The sequence below is a fragment of the Mirounga leonina genome, unplaced genomic scaffold (genome assembly GCF_011800145.1).
Source record: "Mirounga leonina isolate KUSES-001 unplaced genomic scaffold, KU_Mleo_1.0 Mir_376, whole genome shotgun sequence".
NCBI classification, from domain to species: domain Eukaryota; kingdom Metazoa; phylum Chordata; class Mammalia; order Carnivora; family Phocidae; genus Mirounga; species Mirounga leonina.
In genome coordinates, this window is record NW_023270718.1 from 9,894,432 (window position 1) to 9,913,424 (window position 18,993).

Genomic DNA, 18,993 nt, shown 5'->3' on the forward strand with positions numbered 1-18,993 from the left:
TCCAGTTAAGAAATCGTGAGTCCCCACCTAGGATTATCTAGCTGATTTTTATATTTCTGCGGCCACTCATTCAGCAAATGCTTTCGGACCTGGATTCCAGGTCCCGGCCAGGAGACCTGGTCCTCCCCCAGCAGCCCCACTCGGCTCTTGCGTCCGCATCGCCCTCCTCGCGCGGCAAGGAGCCTGGTTGGGAGGCCTGAACTGCGTTCGTGGACGGAAGCCGGCACAGAGGAGGCATCGAACGAAGGGTCAGTGTTTTCTCTCCCTGTGGCCAGTTGCTGCTTTGCTTGAGGGCCGATCAGCGTGAAGAGCGGGTTCTAGCGAGCTCTCCGGAGTCGTCCCTCAGCGGTCCTTAGGCCGGGCTGCGGGGGGCACAGAGCCGAGTTCCTCTGCCTCCACCCCGGAGCCCCCCTTTTCTGGGATTTTCCCTGCCAACTTCTTTGCCGCCCGCTCCCTTCCTGCTCCCCCAGGCCTCCCCTCCCCGCCCTTCCCCTCCCTGACCCTTCGCCCCGCCCTCTCCCTCACTCCTCCCCCCCACACCCCGCCTCCTTGTAGCGGGGCGGCGGGGACCTCCGGGAGATGGAAGGGCGCGATCGGGTCTCGGGTGAGCTCGGCTCCGCTCGGCTCCGCTCGGCTCCGCTCGGCTCCGCTCGGCGGGAGGCCCGAACGGAGGCGCGGCGCGCGGGCCTCTGGGGAGTGTAGTCCGTCCGACGGCGCAGGCGCAGCGCGGCCGGGCGGGCCCGGCGGGCGCGGGGCATTGTCCTGGCGGAGCTGCGCGGTGAGTCCGGCTGCGGGCGGGCGGGGCGGGGCGGGGCGGAAGGAGGGGGAGGGGCGGGCCCCTCCCTCCGCTCCCCGGCGCGCGCCGACCCTCGCCCGGGCCAGGGGCCGTGCGGGCTGCGGGCGGGGAGGGCCAGGGGAGGGCTGTGGAGGGGGGCTCCGGCCGGAGCGGAGGCGCGTCGGTGACCCCGGCCGCGTGTGCGCCGGCCCTGCCCTCGTGCCCGTGTGTGAGTCCGAGCGAGTCGGGCGGCCCCTGCGCGCCTGCCTGCGCGGTGTGTGTGGGTGCGCCCCTGCGTCCGCTCCTGGCGGCCCACGTGCGCGCGCGGGTCCCCGCGGGGCCGCCCGGGCGCGCCTGCGTCCGCTCCGGGCCTCTGGGGGTGAGGCGCGTCTCTGAGGGCCCCCGCTGGCGGCGTGCCCACCCGTGTCTGTCTCCGGCCCCTGCGGGGTGGGTGCGAGTGCGTCTGCGTGTGCCCCTCCCAAAAGCGTGTGTGGAGGGCCGGGTTTGGCTGGGCAGGCGGGCCTGGCCTGGGGCCCCCAGAGGCCCCAGCGCCTCCCGGGCGCTCCCAGACTTGCCTGGCGCGTAGAAGGCCCTGGAGGGCCAGGAAGGGTGTGGGTGTCGGCATTTGGGGCTGGGGGTGCTCCTTCGTTTCCCGCCCCCTCTCACAGGGCCTTCTTAAGGGGGTCCTGACCCCTGCCGCGTCCTGACCAGGGACTGTGTACTGGGCACTCAGAGTGCTGCTCTGGGCACTTTGCTGGGACTGCCTCGTTTAGAGGCCTTCCAGGAACTCGGGAGGGAAGCCCTCATCACCCCCATTTTACGGATGAGGAAGCTGAGCACAGAGACTGAGTCACCCAGCTCTATACCCAGGCATCCGGGCTCCAGAGCCCCCACGCCTAGCTGCCAGACAAATGGGAAATTCTTTTTTCCTTTCAACTCATCCGAGACCAAGCTCCAGGATCTTCCCCCTTGGGATTCTGCGCTAGAAACAATGGAAGGAAGGAAATACCAGAAAGCTCAGAGGAAGAGGAGGAAGGAGGGAGCACAGATCTCGGGCCACGCTGGGTTCAACAGCCACCAGCCCTGTGTATGTGTCACTTTACAGGGCCACCGTGAGTTCATGGACTCCTTTAAAAAAAAAAATTTTTTTTTTAATTACAGTTTGTGATCCCACTGCTGCAAGGACACATATAATCTGGGTTGGATTACGTTCACCTTTTCTGATATTAGGGGTCCTCGGCTCACCGTGCCTCGTGGGTGAGCTGGCTCTGGCTCTGTCCACGTCCAGCCGAAGGGGCCAGCGTCGCCGACCTCACAGTGCAGGGCTAGGAGTCAGAGGCCGCCAGTCCAGAACGAGTAACATTTAAAAAGTTGAATCTTTTTTCAAACATTATGACAGTAATAGAAATTATTGCATCCAGGGAAACAAAAGAATACGAAGGAAGACAACGAATAACGCCTCCTTCTCATTCCCACTTTGTCCCCTCAAGGCACCACCTGGTGTCCATCATTCCATGGCCTTCCCCAGGCTCAGAAATGCTGCACGGAAACACGCCCCACCGTGTTTTTACGCAGAGATTTGTCTTTACGCAGAGAGGTTAAAGTTAGGTATAAAACTCTCGTCTAACTTGTGTTTCTCACTTAGTGACATTACAGATGTGAGTAGACGCAGAACTAACTCCTCCTTTGTAGAGATGACCTGATCCTTCATAATACGGCCTCTCCCTTACTGATGGGTACTTATTGTTTCCAGGACTTTTTGTTGGTTGGTTGGTTGGCCTTTTGCCTCTAGGAATTGTGTTACGATAAACGTCTTTTTCTATGTTACAACCTTTTGCGCAGAGCTTTTATTGCTATGGGCAGAGTCTCAGACAGGGTTCTGGGTTATGGGGTCCGTATATTGCCAGCTCACTTTCTGGAAAGGTGAGAGACTCCCATTCCTTCAGCTGTGTGTCAGAGGGCCCATTTCTTTGTGTCTTTGCCAACACTAGAAGTTTGCTTATCTGTTCGTTCCCTCTGTGTTCGGGAACCTCCTGTGTGCCGTACATTGTCCAAGATGCCGGAGACGCTGTGCAGAAATGATCATCTCTGCTTCCCGGGGCGTTGCATTCTGGTGGAAGGAAGACAGATGAGGAACTTGAGAACACCTCTTTAAAAAGACCGTTGTCGACGATCATGTGGGCTATAGGGAGATGGTGGAAGGGGTGGGGGTTGCCACTTGAGCTCAGGGGCCTGGGGGTGGGGACTTACTTCCCCAAGGAGGTGACTCTTAAGCTGACTGGGAGATGGAGCTAGCCATGGGAAGAGCATCCCTGAAAAGGGAGCACCAGATGTGAAGGCCAGTGCGCCTGGGGCCAAGTGTTGGAGGGGACAGCGGAGTGGAAGGGGGATGGCCAGCAGGGGCAGACCATAAGGGCCACGTGGGCAGCTGGGAAGACTGGATGATTTCTAATGCCGAGGGAAGCCATAGGAGGATTTTAAGCTGGAGGACATTTTTATTGAGGGCTTGCTGCAGGCCAGACGTGGTGCTGTGGAGTCTGTGGACAGGAAGTGGTAAGAGACCCCAGCCCACGCCTTTGTGAGCAACACTGGGGCTTCTTAGCCTCCACGCTATTGGCAGTCTTTGCTGTGGGGGCCGTCTTGTGCAGTGTAGGATATTGAGCAGCATGCTTGGTCTGCGCCCTCCAAATGCCCATAGCAGCACGCTCCCCCAAGCTGTGGCATCTACTAATGTCTCCAGACGTTGTCAAATGTCTCCTGGGGCCAAAATCACCCCCTAGGGGAGAACTGGGGTTCTAAAGGCTTCTGCCCACCTGTCCTTTATGTGTGAGTTAAAATCGCAACTTTTTGCTTGTAAAAGTGGGGGGCCCTTTGGCCTCAAGACCTTTCTTTGTCTTCATGGTTCTTACACTTTAAGAAACTCGTTTGGAGGGGCGCCTGGGTGGCTCAGTTGTTAGGCGTCTGCCTTCGGCTCAGGTCATGGTCCCAGGGTCCTGGGATCGAGCCCCGCATCGGGCTCCCCGCTCCGCAGGGGGCCTGCTTCTCCCTCTCCTACTCCCCTTGCTTGTGTTCCCTCTCTCTCTGTCAAATAAATAAAATCTTTAAAAAAAAAAGGGGGGGGGCATTCTGTGTGACTGCCATAAATAGGAGCGGGGCACTGCTGTAAGAAAGGAGACACTTTAGAACAAAGCTGACTGTATCCCACTCTTCGGAACATACACAACCAACGACAGTAATAACAGCTGCTATGTGTTGAGCTCTTCCTGTGTGCTGTAAGGCCCCAAGTTCCTTCTGTGTATCTGTTAGCTGAGCCCCACGGTTACCCCCAGGAGATGTGGGGGATCGCCTGCAGGGGTGGGGAGTGGGGCCTCAGACCAGCACTCGGACCTGGGGAGGGGGTCTGAGCAGGGTGGCTGGGAGAAGGCAGAGGGTCCTGTTGCTCCCAGCATTCTGTGGGAATGGATATGCTGGTGTGAGGGTGTCTGGTTGTGCATTTGAGAGGCAGCAAGCACCTAGACCTGGACATACTCTGCCCAACTCCATTCCCAGCTGTGTAATCCTGGGCCAGTGGCTTATTGGGCCTCAGTTTTCTCATCTGTGAAATGGGGTGGGTGGAAGTAGGACTTATTTTGTGGGGCATTAAGAGGATTAAAGGAGAGATGCCCACCCAGGACCTTGCACGAGGAGTCGTGCTTTGTGTTAGTTATTCACGTGTGTGTGTGTCCCTCCTTGCCTGCCTCCCAGTGGGTATGTGTCTGTCTGTCCTGTCTGCTGTGTGAAGCAGGCCCAGGCCTGGTCTCTCACTGTGTCCTCTCTCTCTCTCCCAACCGTAGTCTGCCCGTTCCCGTCACCCTGGGCACTGGAGGGATGGCCACCCAGCTGCTGACTGACGAGGCCCTGGTAAGTCATGTTACCCTCTCACACTCCATTCCAGAGGCTCAAGCCCAAGGGGCAGGACTCCTGCCCAGGGATGACCCTCTGACTCCCAAGCCCCTGTGGAGCTCACCTACTGGGCTGTCTCCAGGGGCCTGTGTCTGCCCTGAGGAGGGAGGGTCACATGCATGAGTGCTGCTCTCCTCTGCTCTGCCCTTTCCGGGCTCGGCAGCCCCTTGCCTGCCCCTGACACTGGCTTCTGTCAGCCAAGGGGGACAGGGCAGCTTGGGAAGGACCGGCTCTGTCCTCGGGGGCTTTCGGGAGACAAATGGGCAACTGGGAAGTGGTGGTTTAAACACATCACATCAAGTGTGAAAAAGGCCCCTGCAGAGGGGCCTGGGCAGCATGCTGTACCAGACGCGTGAATGTCGCTTATGAACACCCACATGCGTGGTGAAAGGACAAAACACGGGCTGGAACAAGGCCCGCATGCACACTTAGGACAGCGGTCGCCTCTGGGGAGAGGGGAGGAGGACACCACGGGGTAGGGCAGCTGGGCGTCTGCGGCTCTCGCTAGTAGGTTTTATGCTTCAGTGTATGGTTGTTTGTTGTGTTTTTCTCTAAATTTCCTTTTATGCCAGAAATATTTCATAATAAAAAAATTACATGTAAATATTCCTTCTAGAAAACTGGGAAAACCCAGTAAACTGTAGGTAAGACAATATAATTCACCCATAGTCCCTTTCCCCATAGATAAACCATATGGATATTTGTGTATTCATTTATTTTCTTCCTTCTCTGATTATTATTTTAAAAAATTGACCAAGTATTGGCTCTGCCATTTTAATATTGAGATTCCCCCCCTCCCCATGCCAACTTTAATCGATAAGGATTTCCCTTATTTTGAAACTTCATAAGCTTTGCAAACATCGCTTGTTTGGCTGCATAGTCATCCGGTGAGTTTGACTTTTTAAAAAAAAATTTTGATGCCGTAAATAGTCTATCATAAAAGTAAAAGAAAATTCCTGGTAGGTAAGGAAATGCATAATCATTATAAAGAGCTTAGAAGAGTCCAGAAGAACACAGTGGAGAGAATGGGATTGACCTGCGATCTTGTACCAGGAGATAACCACTCTTGAATGTTTGGGTGTCTTTCTTTCCCTGGATACATGTTTTGCAAAATGAGAATCATCCTGGCTAAGCAGTTTTTATATCCTGTTTTTTTGTTGTTGTTGAAGATTTAATCCTAAGCATTTCTCCTCGTAGTTAAAGGCTCCCTGTAACATCCATTTTAATGGCTATGTAAGAATTTCGTCTAAGAGCTGTAGCTGGCTTCCTTTGTGGTTCCCTTGCTGTGGGACGTTTATTTCTTTCCAATTACTCGTGGTTACGAACAATGTCAGGAGGGACACGGCTGGCGCGTAAGTCTTTCTGTGCATTTCGTGTGATTTCTTAGGCGTGCTTCCTCGAGGAGGAATCCCGGGTTGGATGTTTCGGAGGCCTTCCATGAGGCTGCTAGCGCTTATCCCACTGGTAGCGGCACTATGTGTGTGTTCCCCGCCAGGCTGGAGGAGAGGTTTCCGCGGTCTGGACGTGGGATATAAATGACACATGGTGTTGACCTTGAGCATGATGGGTGAGCTTGAGTAGCATTGTCTGTATTATGGGTGAGGGTCTATTTTCAGGAAATGTTTGTTAGTCATTTCTGCAGGCGGGTAGATATCTGTCTTGCGCTTTACCAGTCTACAGGACTCTCAGTATCCTTGAAATTTTAAGAGTGTGTGTGTGTGTAAATGGTCATGGCAAATATTCTTCCCAGGCTCGCTCTTTGTTTCTTCATTTATTCTATATTTTTAAATTACAAAAGCATTTCAGATCTTTAAAACCAAATCTGCCTCTCCTTCCGTGGTGACATTGTTGACTTTAAAGGTCTCTCCGTTTGCAGGTCATACATGACCTGTATTTTCTTCCTTTTTTCCATTTATCATTTGGATAATAACTGCGACTTTTGAATCTTTTGTGTCTACGTGAAATTTAATTTGCTGTACGAACGTGTCAGTTTACTTGTCTGTGACTTTCGGTTTGTCATGTCTTCATTTAGGTAACCCCTTTATTGGGACGCACTCTGCCTACCACACCATATACAGTTCATTGGTTTATGGTCTAATCACAGAGCTGTGCGGTGGTCACCGCAGTCAGTTCTAGAACATTTTCATAAGGCAAACAGGAAATGTGTGCCCATTAACACTTGTTCCCATTTCCCCCATTGGTCCCCTGGCCCTGGCAACCACTAATCTACTCTCTTCCTCCGTGAATTTTCATATCTGGGACGTTTCATGTAAATGAAATCACACACTGTGTGATCTTTTGTATCTGCCTCTCAGCATGATGCTTTTGAGGTTCCTTCATGTGGTAGCACGTGCGAATGCTTCCTTCCTTTTCAGGGCTGAGTAATATTCCACGGCGTGGAGAGAGCATGTTTGTTCACTCATTCATCAGCTGATGGACATTTGGGTTGTTTCCACTTTCTGGTTATTGTTAGTAATGCTGCAGTGACCATTACAAGTTTTTTTTGTTTGAACCCATGTCCTCATTTCTCTTGGGTACAGACCCAGGAGTGGGGTTGCTGTGTTTAACCATTGAAGGAACTGTCGGCCTCTTTTCCAAAGCGGCTGCACCATTTTTAACTTATCTGTGGTGGTTGTCTCGATTTGTTCTTTTACCTACATTATATAGGAGGACTCTGAGAGCTTGGGTGCCTTTGGTGTTGAGCTTCACTTCTAGGGGAGGTCTCCTCGACCCCCCGCTGTCTGCCCTCCCAGCATCCTTTGCGGTAAGGCATGGACTCCAAGACTTCCAAGACCATCCATTGTGGTTTGGGTGTATTTTTGTGCACCCCCAGCCAGGCTTGGTGTATGGTACATGCCCAGTAAATAGTTGATTTATTGAGTGAGTTGAGATGGAACATGCTTAGGCAAGACTTTCTGAAAGAATTACTACATAAAAAATTAAAATAAATTTTAAATGGGGGCAGGAGGAAACTTGTGGAAGTGATGGATAAGTTTAAGATTGTGGTGGTGGGGGCGCCTGGGCGGCTCAGTCGTTAAGCATCTGCCTTCAGCTCGGGTCATGATCCCAGGGTCCTGGGATCAAGCCCCACATTGGGCTCCCTGCTCAGCAGGAAGCCTGCTTCTCCCTCTCCCACTCCCGCTGCTTATGTTCCCTCTCTCGCTGTGTCTCTCTCTGTCAAATAAATAAAATCTTTAAAAAAAAAAAAAAAGATTGTGGTGGTGATTACATGGGTGTATACTTTCCAAACTTACCAAATTGTATTAATTAATATTCACAGCTTTTTGTATGGCAACCATACCTCAATAAAGTGGGTTTTTTTAAAAAGAAGGAATTATTAGCAGGACTGGTCAAAGGTTGTATTAGGTCAAAAATCAAATAATAATATCATATAATAATAACTATTATTAATAATAAAAAGTATGTAAGATATATATGAAACATCAAAATTAATCAAATGATGATTAGCAAAAGTTGGCATTCATCAAGAGCTTACTCCAGCTGTACGGGACACCATGCTGGAAGCATACATGCATTACCTCACTCAACACCCCTGACAGCCACGGAGGGGGACATTGTTGTTATGAAGCCCCCTGAACAAATGAGGTTCCGAAAGGTTGAGACAGTAGCCCAAGGAAACACAGCCTAGGAGCGACAGAGCCAGGATTTCATTGCAGGCTACCAGACTCCCAAGTCCAAACCCTTAGCCGCCGCTGCATGCTGCATCTGCATCGAGCGATGGTGGCCCCTGAGACAGGGAGGCCAGTGTGAGCCCGGGGCGCTGGGCAGGCACTGGGGACAATGGAAGAACTGGCCAAGAGATGAGGTCTCCTCCCAGGGAGGATGAGCCGTGGTTCAGGGTCCGGGCTGGGGGTGGTGCTCAGCACACTGGAGGGAGCCAAGGCCCTGTGGGCGGCAGTAACCGTATCTGATGGTTATTGAGCACCTGCTGTATGTATGTACTGTTCTGAGCAGCAAACATGGGTTAACTTAATTCTCAGGCCCTCCTTATTCATTGATCCAGTTATTCATTCAAGAGCTATTTGTTGAGCGCCTGCTAGAAGCCAGGCATTGTACAAAGCACTGGGGATATCGTAGTGAGCAGGATGGATGTGTTGGTTTGCTAAGGCTGCCATAACAAAGTACCACAGACCGGGGGTCACAGTGTAAATCTGTCTTCTCGCAGTTCTGGGGGACGACGTCCCCAAGGTCAAGGTGTCGGCAGGGCCGTGCTTCCTCGGAAGGCCTAAGAGAGGGAGCCGTTCCAGGTCTTCTTTCGAGCTTCTGGTAGTTCTGGGCTTGTGGCAGCATAATGCCAGTCTTCACACGGCATTCTCCCTGTGTGCGTGTCTGTGTCTAAATATCTCTTTTTTATGAGGACACCGGTCGTGTAGGGTTAAGGGCCCACCCGACCCCAGTATGATTTCATCTTCACTCATTACATCTGCAATGTCCCTGTTTCCAAATAACATCCATTCTGAGGTGCTGGAGGTTTGGACTCCACATAGGACTTGGGGGTGGGCATAATTCAACTTACAGCAAGCGCTTTGAATAGGACCCAGCCCACAGCAACTGCACAGTAAGTGATAGGTCTTGTCGCCGTGGTGGTTGACGTCATCACCATCATCATTACCTACCGTGCTACAGAATATTCATTTTATCCACAGGGTTTACAGCATCTGTTGGGAAGGCACCGAGGCTTCCACCCCAGGAACTCTCCACTGTTCCCCGTGGCCTAATCTGCAGCTTAAGCCTCAGGTCTTGATCCAGCCTCCCCCCCACAGACCCAACCATTCATTGTCCCCTCAGACTACATTCGGTGTCACCTTTCTGAAGTCTTCCTAGACACCCCCTAAAGCTGCCATTGCTCAGGGCTCCTGGAGGATTTTGTTCGTACCTTCACGGTGGTATTGACCAGATTGCTGGTCAGTCATGTATGTGTTCATGTACCTCGTCCATGAGGAGCTAGTACTTGAACTTTCTGTGTCATTTCCCAGCACCTAGCTCAGTGCCTGCAGCTCCATAGGGGCTCAGGACAGTGTGTGGAACTACTGGATTCCATCTAGGATTCTGCCTTTACCGGGCAACTAATGCACATGTCCATTCACAGGGTTATGGTCATTATACCTTTGATTCCTTCTCTGTTTCCAAAGTGTGTGACTTTCTGCTTAAACAGTCTTATATTTGTTTTATTTCTCTGTCAGAGGACCATCCCACTATAAGTAGGCACCAAGAACACTGAGGGGTTGGTCCCTTCAGAACTCCGCACCTTCTTGAAATCACTCCAGAGACATCCCGTCTGCCTCCCCTAAATCCTCTTGGCTTTTCTGGCCTTTTGTTGAGACCTCTGTGAGCAGGGCCCTGCGGTGAGTGGTTGTGGGTTTCCTCTTACAGGAATCAGTGACGTTCAGGGATGTGACAGTGGACTTCACCCAGGAGGAGTGGCAGCAGTTGGAGCCTGCCCAGAAGGACCTGTACAGAGATGTGATGCTGGAGAACTACAGGAACCTGGTCTCTCTGGGTAAGGGGGCAGCTTCAGTGAATTACTCACCATCGGCCTGTCACTTGAGGACTACAAAGAAATAAGAAAAAGGATGGACAGATTTGACTATGTAGAAAGTTTAAAGATAAAAATAAAGTTGATAGGTAATGAAATGGGGGAATAACATTCACCACATGTGTAATAGTCAAAGGATTATAATTATATAAAGAGCTCCTAGGAATAAACAGGAATGAAACAAGAAACAATGATAGAAAGGTCGACCAAACATAGGAGCTGGCCGTTCATAAATGTAGAAGTACACAAAAATCACAGTTTATAAAAGATTTTTAAACCTTACCAATAGTCAAAGAAATACATATCAAGTCAAAGAAGTACAGTTTTGGCCCGTAAGGAATGATAATAGCCTGTATTGTGAGGGTGTAGGGAAAAAGACTTCCCCATTTTAGGAATATAAAATTGGGACAGCAATTTTGGAGGACAGTTTGAGCATTATCAGCCAAATTTTGAACGGTTCTATTTTTAGGGATCTGTCCTTTAGATATCTTCCTGTGAGTGTGCAAACTTTTACACAGGAAGAAAAGGAGAAATGACCTAAATGCCCACCCACACAAGACTGACTAAACACATCAAATCATACCAGGATGATGGAAACCATGTAGGTCTTCAAAGATGAGCACTCTTTGTAGACGCTGACATGGAAAGATATCCCTTGATACAGTTAGGTCAAAACCACTAACTTCCAGACCGAGAATATGTCCCATTTCTCTTACAGCTTTCATGGAAGTATAATTGACCGTTAACTGCACGTATTTAAAATGGACAATCTGATGCATTTTGACATCTGTATACACCCAGGGGGAAGCCATCACCATGATCCAGATAATGAACATATCCATTACCCCTTTTAGTATCTCCGTGTGCTTCCTGCACCCACCCTCCCTTCCCCGGGCAACCACTTTATGTGTAAGTGCTTTACGGCACTGTGGTTTAATTTGCATATTCTAGAATTTTACATATACACACTCATACAGCATGTACTCTTTTTTTTTTTTTTTTGGTCTGATTTCTTTCACTCGGCATAATTATTTTGAGGTTCACTCATGTTGTATGTATCAGTAGTTCACTTCTCTTTATTGCTGAGTAATATTCTACTTCATGGATAGACCATGATTTGCTTATCCATTCACTTCTTGATGGACATTTGGGTTGTCTCCAGTTCTGAGCTGCCACCAATAAAGCTGCTATGAACCCGTGTGTACAGCGTTCACTGTGGACCTATGCTTTCCTTTCTTTTGAGCAAACACCGGGGAGTAGAATGGTTGAATCACATGGTAGGCGTATCTTAACCTTTCAGGAAACTGCCAGACTTTTTTCCAAAGCAGTGGTACCATTTTACATTTCCGCCAGCAGAGCCCGCAAGCTCCAGGTGCTCCATGTGATTGTCAAAGCTTTGCATGCTCAGTCTTTGTCATTTTAGCCATTCTCAGGGATGTGCACTGTTGTGTGTGCTTTGGTGTCCTGTCTGAGAGACTGTTGCCTGACCCAAGGCCACTAAGATTCACTCCTATGTTTTCTTCTAAGACTTTTGTAATTTTGGCTCTTCATTTAGGTCTTTGGTCCATTTTGAGTTAATTTTCATGAATTGTGTAGGAAAGGGATCTAATGTCACTCTTGCGTGTGGGTATCCAAGTGCCCCGGCACTAATTGCTGAAGAGCCGGAGGTTTTAATTGGATGTAGTCCGATTTATCAGTCATTTTCCTCTGGGATCATGCTTTTGATGTCATATCTAAGAAATCTCTGCTTATCTCAAGGCCACAAAGCTTTTCTTCTATAAGTCGTATAATTTTAGGTTATGTGTTTTGTTCTGTGATCGCTCTAGAGTTAATTTTTATAATGACACAAAGTGTTAATTGAAGCTCTTTTTTTTCCATCAAACAAATATCCAGTTGTTCTACCACCATTTGTTGAAAAGACTGCACTTTTCCCCTGGAAAAATTTCCTTTGCGTGTCCGTCAAAAATCAGTTGTCCATGTATGTATGTGTGGGTCTCATTCTGGGCTGTGTTCTGTCTCCTCCATCTGTGTCTGTTTTGACACCAGCACTCTATCATTTGATCTGCTCTCAGTTTCTGCCTTTATGACCTGGGCTCAGGTAGCTTGCTGTCCTCGTGACCCCCTGGAGTGTCCTACCCAGTGCCTGTGAATTACATGGTATGGGTTTCGTGGCTGGCTGGTGTGAGAAGGCACTGTTCCCAGCCTCGATCGGCTCTGGGTCCATTTTCAAATCCTTCTGGGTGTTTTTTCCCAAGCTTGGGTGGTTTCCATGTCTGCATCCTGACCAGGAATCTGATGCTGGGGGAAGGACCTCACAGATCTCCAGAGCGCTCTCTCTGCTCAGGGCATCTGCTGGGCGTTGCCTTGTCCTCCCTCCCCACTCCCCAAGGCCCCACCCGAAGCCTGCAGCCTTTCCCATGAGTAAGCTGGGTGGTCCTAGGGCCTGCCTCTCTGATCCCACCTCTCAGGTAACATTGCCCTTTATTGTCAGATGTCTTACGACTTTTGTTTTATATATTTTGTCCTCCCCCGTACCCTCTCCCTTTGCTTTAGGCTGTAGGTTGAAGGGACATCTGACCCCTGTTACTCTATCTGGGCCAGAAGCCCCATTTGAGGGGGAAAAAGTGTGCATTCATATGTATGTGTGCATACAAGTGCGTTGTATGCACTTTTTTAAAAAGGTGTATACTGGGGAGAAAGTTCTAAAAATACACACCTAACGGTTAACACAGGTGAGATTGCAGGAGACTTCCATTTTGTTATTTTTTGATGTTTGATGTTTAATTACAAGTGTGAATTACTTGGTGATCCAAAACAATCGTAGAAATACAGAATATGAGAAAAGAAACTATAAAAGACAAGAAATCTAGTACCACAAAAACATCCCTATTTAGACCAAAAGGAATGAATAGCGTTCTGTACGTGAGTAGCTTTTTGCCAAAGTGACCTCTGCAGACATCGTCCTGTTAGCATTGCCCTCGACTGCAGCAAGGATGCCCACATCCCCACCCTGCACCAGCCGCACGTCCTCAGTGCTCTGCTGTTTGCCAGTCTTGTTGGTGAAACGCCATGTGGCCGGTTGGTTTAATTTGGCTGACGTTGAGCTGTGTATTCACAGCTTCTCACGGCTAAGAGCTGAGTGTTTGCTTTTCTTTTCTTTTCTTTTCTTTTTTTTTTTAAGATTTTGCTTTATTTATTTGACAGAGAGACACAGCGAGAGAGAGGGAACACAAGCAGGGGGAGTGGGAGGGAGAAGCAGGCTTCCCGCTGAGTAGGGAGCCCGATGCGGGGCTCGATCCCAGGACCCTGGTATCATGACCTGAGCCAAAGGCAGACGCTTAACGACTGAGCCACCCAGGCGCCCGAGTGTTTGCTTTTCTGCAAACGATCTCTCCTGACGGCTTTTAATCCATGAAAGGGAGGCCGTCTCCTTTCCCCTGCCCGCTTAGATTGCAGGGTGTGCTGGCATTCTGCCTCCGATCTCCTGACTTCTCAAGTTAGTATTTGCTCCAAAGGACTTTCAACTGTTTTCACAGCTGAGACTGCCCGCTTTGATCTCTGCAGCCACGGCCAGTTGATATCCCAGCGCCTCTCAGTCCCCATTGGCCCCACCCCGATTTGCCATCCCCCTTCCCGTCCCCACCCCACAGCCTTCACATCCCATGCCATCATCTGCCGTAACAGCTGAGCATCACGCATACCCCAAGGTGACTAAGCCACAATCATTCCCCTACCTTCAGTATTTCTCAAATCTTTTCCTCTGGGATAGGAACGCAACTCACAGCAAAACAGTGACTCATCAGGGCGTATGGCTCTGGGATCAGACTGCTAGAATCTCAGCTCTGCCTCGAATGTGCTGTGACCTTGAGTTTGTCACTTGCTTCTCAGACTCTCAGTTCCCTCGTCTGTAAAATGGGCACAACCTTAAGAGTACCTAACTCGCATGTTGTTGTCAGGGCTGCATGGAATGATCCATGCAGATGGCTTAGCGCTGCACCAGGCACGTTGCCCAGTGAATGTTCATTGGACAGCTTCTGTGTGCCAGGCAGTGCTGCAGGAGCTGGGCCCCGACAAGGTCCGTGGCCTCACGGAGCTCCCTTTCCATAGGGAGGCTGGCAATAAACAGATCCAGGGACAGACGAAAGTTGCCACAGATCATAATGAGCACCTACAATGAAACAGGCAAGAGAGTAGCAGGAGGGGTGTTCCTTTCCACTGTGGGATGGACAGGGAAGGCCTCCCTGTGGAGGATGTTAGCTCAGGGCTGAAGGATGAGCACCGTTGGGAAGGTGGGGTGGGGTGGTGGCACGTGCAAAGGCCCCGAGGCAGGAAGCACTTGGCATGGACAGCTTGTCAGGGAAGAAAAAGGGAACCACAGGGCAAGTCTGGCTGACAGCAGGTGAGCAGGGTTGGGTGGTGGGAGACAGGTTAGGAGAGGGGGGCCTGGCTCTGTGCTGAGGACACTGTAGGCCGGGGAAGGCACTGGCTTTGATTCTCAGCACACCAGGAAGACACTGGAGGGTTTGGTCTGACTCTTAAGAAGATCCTCTTGCTGCTGAGTGGAAAATGCATCATAGAGGGGTGAGGGTGGTCGGTCTTGCTGCATTTCGGCTAGGAAATCTGGGGTGCTAACTGGATCACTGGCAGGGGTGATGGCAAGATTTGATCTAGCCCAAGCTCGTCAGCAGAGCCCAGAGGAGGTCTGGGCTGGAGGTGCAAATTTGGGAGGCGTCAGCATATGGAAGATCCTGAAATCCAGACTCCCCTGGCATGGCCCGCCGTGACTTAGGGGAGGGGTCTCAGATGTCAGGGATTGTGGGCTAGGTCGGTTTAAATGGGGCAGCATCCAGTGGCACTTGCTAGCAGTCCGGATGGCGGGAGAAGAGGGGTGAATCAAGGGGGACTGCTCCGTCTTTTTTTAATTTAATTTTTTAAAGTGGTAAGATAGACCTAAAATTTACCATTTTAACCATTTTTAGGTGTACAGTTCAGTGATATTGAGTACGCTCACACTGATGTGCAGCCACCACCATCCATTCATAGAGGTCTTTTCATCTCGCAAAAGCGAAGTTCTGTCTCCATTAAAACGCCGTCTCCCCACCCTGTCACCCAGCCCCGGCGCCATGGTCTGCTTTCCGTCTCTGTGAATGTGATGACTCCAGGGGCCTCACAAGGACTGGAGTCATACAGTATTGGGCCTTCTGTGTCTGACTGACTTTGCTAAGGCTCTTTGATGAGGCTCTCTTTGTATTGTTGATTCTGGAAGGGGCCGGGGTTCCCAAACCACAGGTTCTGAATGAGACGTACTAGGCTCGCAGTATCCAAGAGGGACACCAAGTGGGCTTTCGAATATTCGTCAGCAGAGCCCAGAGGAGGTCTGGGCTGGAGGTGCAAATTTGGGAGGCGTCAGCATATGGAAGATCCTGAAATCCAGACTCCCCTGGCATGGCCCGCCGTGACTTAGGGGAGGGGTCTCAGATGTCAGGGATTGTGGGCTAGGTCGGGGTTTAAATGGGGCAGCAGGAACCGCTGCCGCCTTACCCCTGCTTCTGGTTCCTCGTAGGAAGGAGGGGATTGGAGCTGCAGCATGGCTGGGACTACCAGGCAGGGACGGATGTGCAGAGGCAAGAGGGTGTGGAACCAGCTCGAAGGGACACCTGCAGCTCCGGGACTGGGCAGCGGGGGAGGGGAGTGAGGGGCACTGGGCGGGACAGGGGAGGACGGAGCTTGGCTGGCCTCAGAGGACGACCAGCACGTGCCACCCAGATGTTGGCTGTCATCTTACCATTTCTAACAAAAATTGGTGCTTTGGGAAGCCTAAGTGGTGGGGGATATTCAGGATGAACCCTGGAAGTAGGGAACCCGTTGCAGTAAGTCCTTGCTCGGGTTTGCAAGAGCCTCTGGTCCGCTCCGTCCAAGCCGGCTTACCTCCTGTCGTCTGTCTTCAGACGGCTCTCCTCGGCGCTCCCGCTTGCTCCCGTCTGCCGCCGTCCTTTTCACCACCCTCCCGGAGGGACACTTCCTGTTCCCTCTGCTCCCCTCCTGTTGCTTCTGCTTCCTTCAGCCACCTTTGTCACCAGCTCATTGCTTCCCCTCGGATCAGCAGGTTGTCATTTGCATCTCCATCCGTGCCCTGCTGTGTCTCTGATTTCGTGTACTCATCCATCCCTGGCTTTGGAGGTTCCTTACTCCCAGCATTGTTAACTCCATGCATTTCGTCTTCTCTTTCCCCTCCCCCCAGACTTGGAGACTAGACCTGAAATGAAGGAGTCGGGTCCAAAGGAGGACAGTGCGGAAGACAGACCGTCCGTTGGGGTGGTCGTGGAGGGACCCCCGAGAAATGGTGCCCGCGGTCTGGCCTCTGAAGGAGCGTGGACACAGGGTGACTGGGTGGAGGGGCAGCTGGGAAACAGAAGGACCTGTCTGGAGCAGTCGGAGGCTTCCCAGGAGCTCACCCCCGCGTGCCGGGAATTTAAGGCATTCACCCGCCAGGGCTCCGGCCCGGTCCCACCACGGTCGGAAGGCCCAAGGGAAGAGGGGACCCGGCCGTTGGTCATGCATGGGAAGACGTTCCTGAGGGCCCCGGACCTCAGCCAGCCGCCCAGACTCGACGTGGAGAAGAAATCCTACGACTGCAGTGCCTGTGGCAAGGCTTTCAGCCGGAGCTCATCCCTGATGAAGCACCAGCGGATCCACACGGGAGAGAAGCCCTTTGAATGTGACGTCTGTGGGAAGCACTTCATTGAGCGGTCGTCCCTCACCATCCACCGCAGAGTTCACACCGGAGAGAAGCCCTACCGATGCGGGGACTGCGGCAAGGCCTTCAGCCAGCGCATGAACCTGATCGTGCACCAGAGGACGCACACGGGCGAGAAGCCCTACGTGTGCGACGTGTGCGGGAAGGCCTTCCGCAAGACCTCGTCGCTCGCGCAGCATGAGCGGATCCACACGGGGGAGAAGCCCTATGCGTGCGGGGACTGCGGCAAGGCCTTCAGCCAGAACATGCACCTCATCGTGCACCAGAGGACGCACACGGGCGAGAAGCCCTACGTGTGCGGTGTGTGTGGCCGCGCCTTCAGCCAGAACATGCACCTGACCGAGCACCAGAGGACGCACACGGGCGAGAAGCCCTACGCGTGCAAGGAGTGCGGGAAGGCCTTCAACAAGAGCTCGTCCCTCACTCTGCACCAGAGGAACCACACGGGCGAGAAGCCCTACGTGTGCGGCGAGTGCGGGAAGGCCTTCAGCCAGAGCTCCTACCTCATCCAGCACCAGCGGTTCCACATCGGCGTGAAGCCCTTCGAGTGCAACGCGTGCGGGAAGGCCTTCAGCAAGAACTCGTCCCTCACCCAGCACCAGCGGATCCACACCGGGGAGAAGCCCTATGAGTGTTACATCTGCAAGAAGCACTTCACGGGGCGCTCGTCCCTCATCGTGCACCAGATGGGCCACAGCGGGGAGAAGCCGTACGCCTGCGGCGAGTGCGGGAAGGCCTTCAGCCAGAGCGCGTACCTCATCGAGCACCAGCGGATCCACACCGGGGAGAAGCCCTACAAGTGCGGCCAGTGTGGCAAGGCCTTCATCAAGAACTCTTCGCTCACGGTCCACCAGAGAATCCACACGGGGGAGAAGCCGTACAAGTGCAGCGAGTGTGGGAGAACCTTCAGCCGGAACACCAACCTCACGCGCCACCTGAGGATCCACACCTAGGGGCGGCCTGGGGGGCACCTCGTCCTGGGGCCTTCCTTCAGGGGCCTCCGAGTCCACACCAGGAGGGGTGGGATCCTTCACACCCGCCGGCAGCACGAGAAGTTCTGACAGGGTCGCCCACGGGTAGCACCAGGGGTTAGAGAAGTCCCGCCCCGGACGGGCCTTACGGATGGGGACTTGTGGACAGGCCCCTCCCTACGGGGCACCTGCACATCCACAGCAGAGCAAGTCCCTCGTGTCTAACGCACTTGGGACCATGCTCAGGGGCACTGTGGCTGGAAACTCGCAGGAGCTCCAGGAGCCCGGGCATCAGGGTTCCAGGCCGAGGGAATGAACTGTAAGAGGTGGCACAAGGTTATTTAGTGTCTCTGGGGCGACACTCAGTAGGAAAATGCAGGAGGGGGCTGGGGGCGGAGGTGGACTCGATAAGTGAACGTGGGGACATTTCTGGACCCTAGATCTGGTCCAGATGTTAGGTCTCACCCTCCACGAATTCCCTCCTGGGGTGGAAGCCAGAGGGGCCCTCCCTCCGTCCTTCCGTCCCCAAGCCACCGAGCCAGAGAAGCTGGCAAGTTGTAAGCGGGCGGAAAAGGTGGTTTTCAGCATCAGCAAACAACAGTAAGCACTTCAGATGCCGAAGTTTCTCAGAGTCTGTTAAATTTTTTAAAAATAAAACTTTTAATTAAGAGAGACTGGTGTAATTTTAAATAGTTGTCAGGTGCAAAAGACCCAGGCACCGGTGGTCCCCAAAATCCGCCTCGGTGCCTGTGGGAGAGGGGGAGGGCAGGCGAACCCCAGCAGGCCTGATACTCAGGGTTAAGTACTTGCCTAGCTTAGTAAATTTGCGTATCTGAGCGCACACTGTCCGTTTTTATAGTGACTTTTGCAGTTAAGTTTGAAGGCAGCTCCACGGGAGTTTCCTAAGGCTGACCTGACATTTGGTTTACACAGGGATCTCCCCGAGAGTCTCCTTTCTCAGGGCCGCTGATGCCGCCCTTTCTGTTCTAAC

The 18,993-nt window shown here is 52.2% G+C and overlaps 1 protein-coding gene across 8 annotated transcripts; it reads left to right on the forward strand.

The window, feature by feature from the left end:
* Nucleotides 1–137: 137 nt before the first annotated feature.
* Nucleotides 138–18,554, forward strand: ZNF71 (zinc finger protein 71). Of its 8 annotated transcripts, XM_034986244.1 has the most exons (5): nt 922–1,862; nt 4,609–4,675; nt 9,385–9,475; nt 10,112–10,238; nt 16,516–18,554. In XM_034986244.1, exons 4-5 carry the CDS (start codon nt 10,205–10,207, stop codon nt 17,982–17,984), a joined length of 1,503 nt encoding a protein of 500 aa, XP_034842135.1. In that variant the 5' UTR covers nt 922–1,862; nt 4,609–4,675; nt 9,385–9,475; nt 10,112–10,204; the 3' UTR covers nt 17,985–18,554. The 8 variants fall into 8 exon arrangements, with proteins under 8 accessions (XP_034842133.1, XP_034842132.1, XP_034842137.1 ...); XM_034986242.1 differs by lacking the exons at nt 922–1,862; nt 9,385–9,475 and adding an exon at nt 138–248; XM_034986241.1 differs by lacking the exons at nt 922–1,862; nt 9,385–9,475 and adding an exon at nt 549–778.
* The last annotated feature ends 439 nt before the right edge of the window (nt 18,555–18,993 follow it).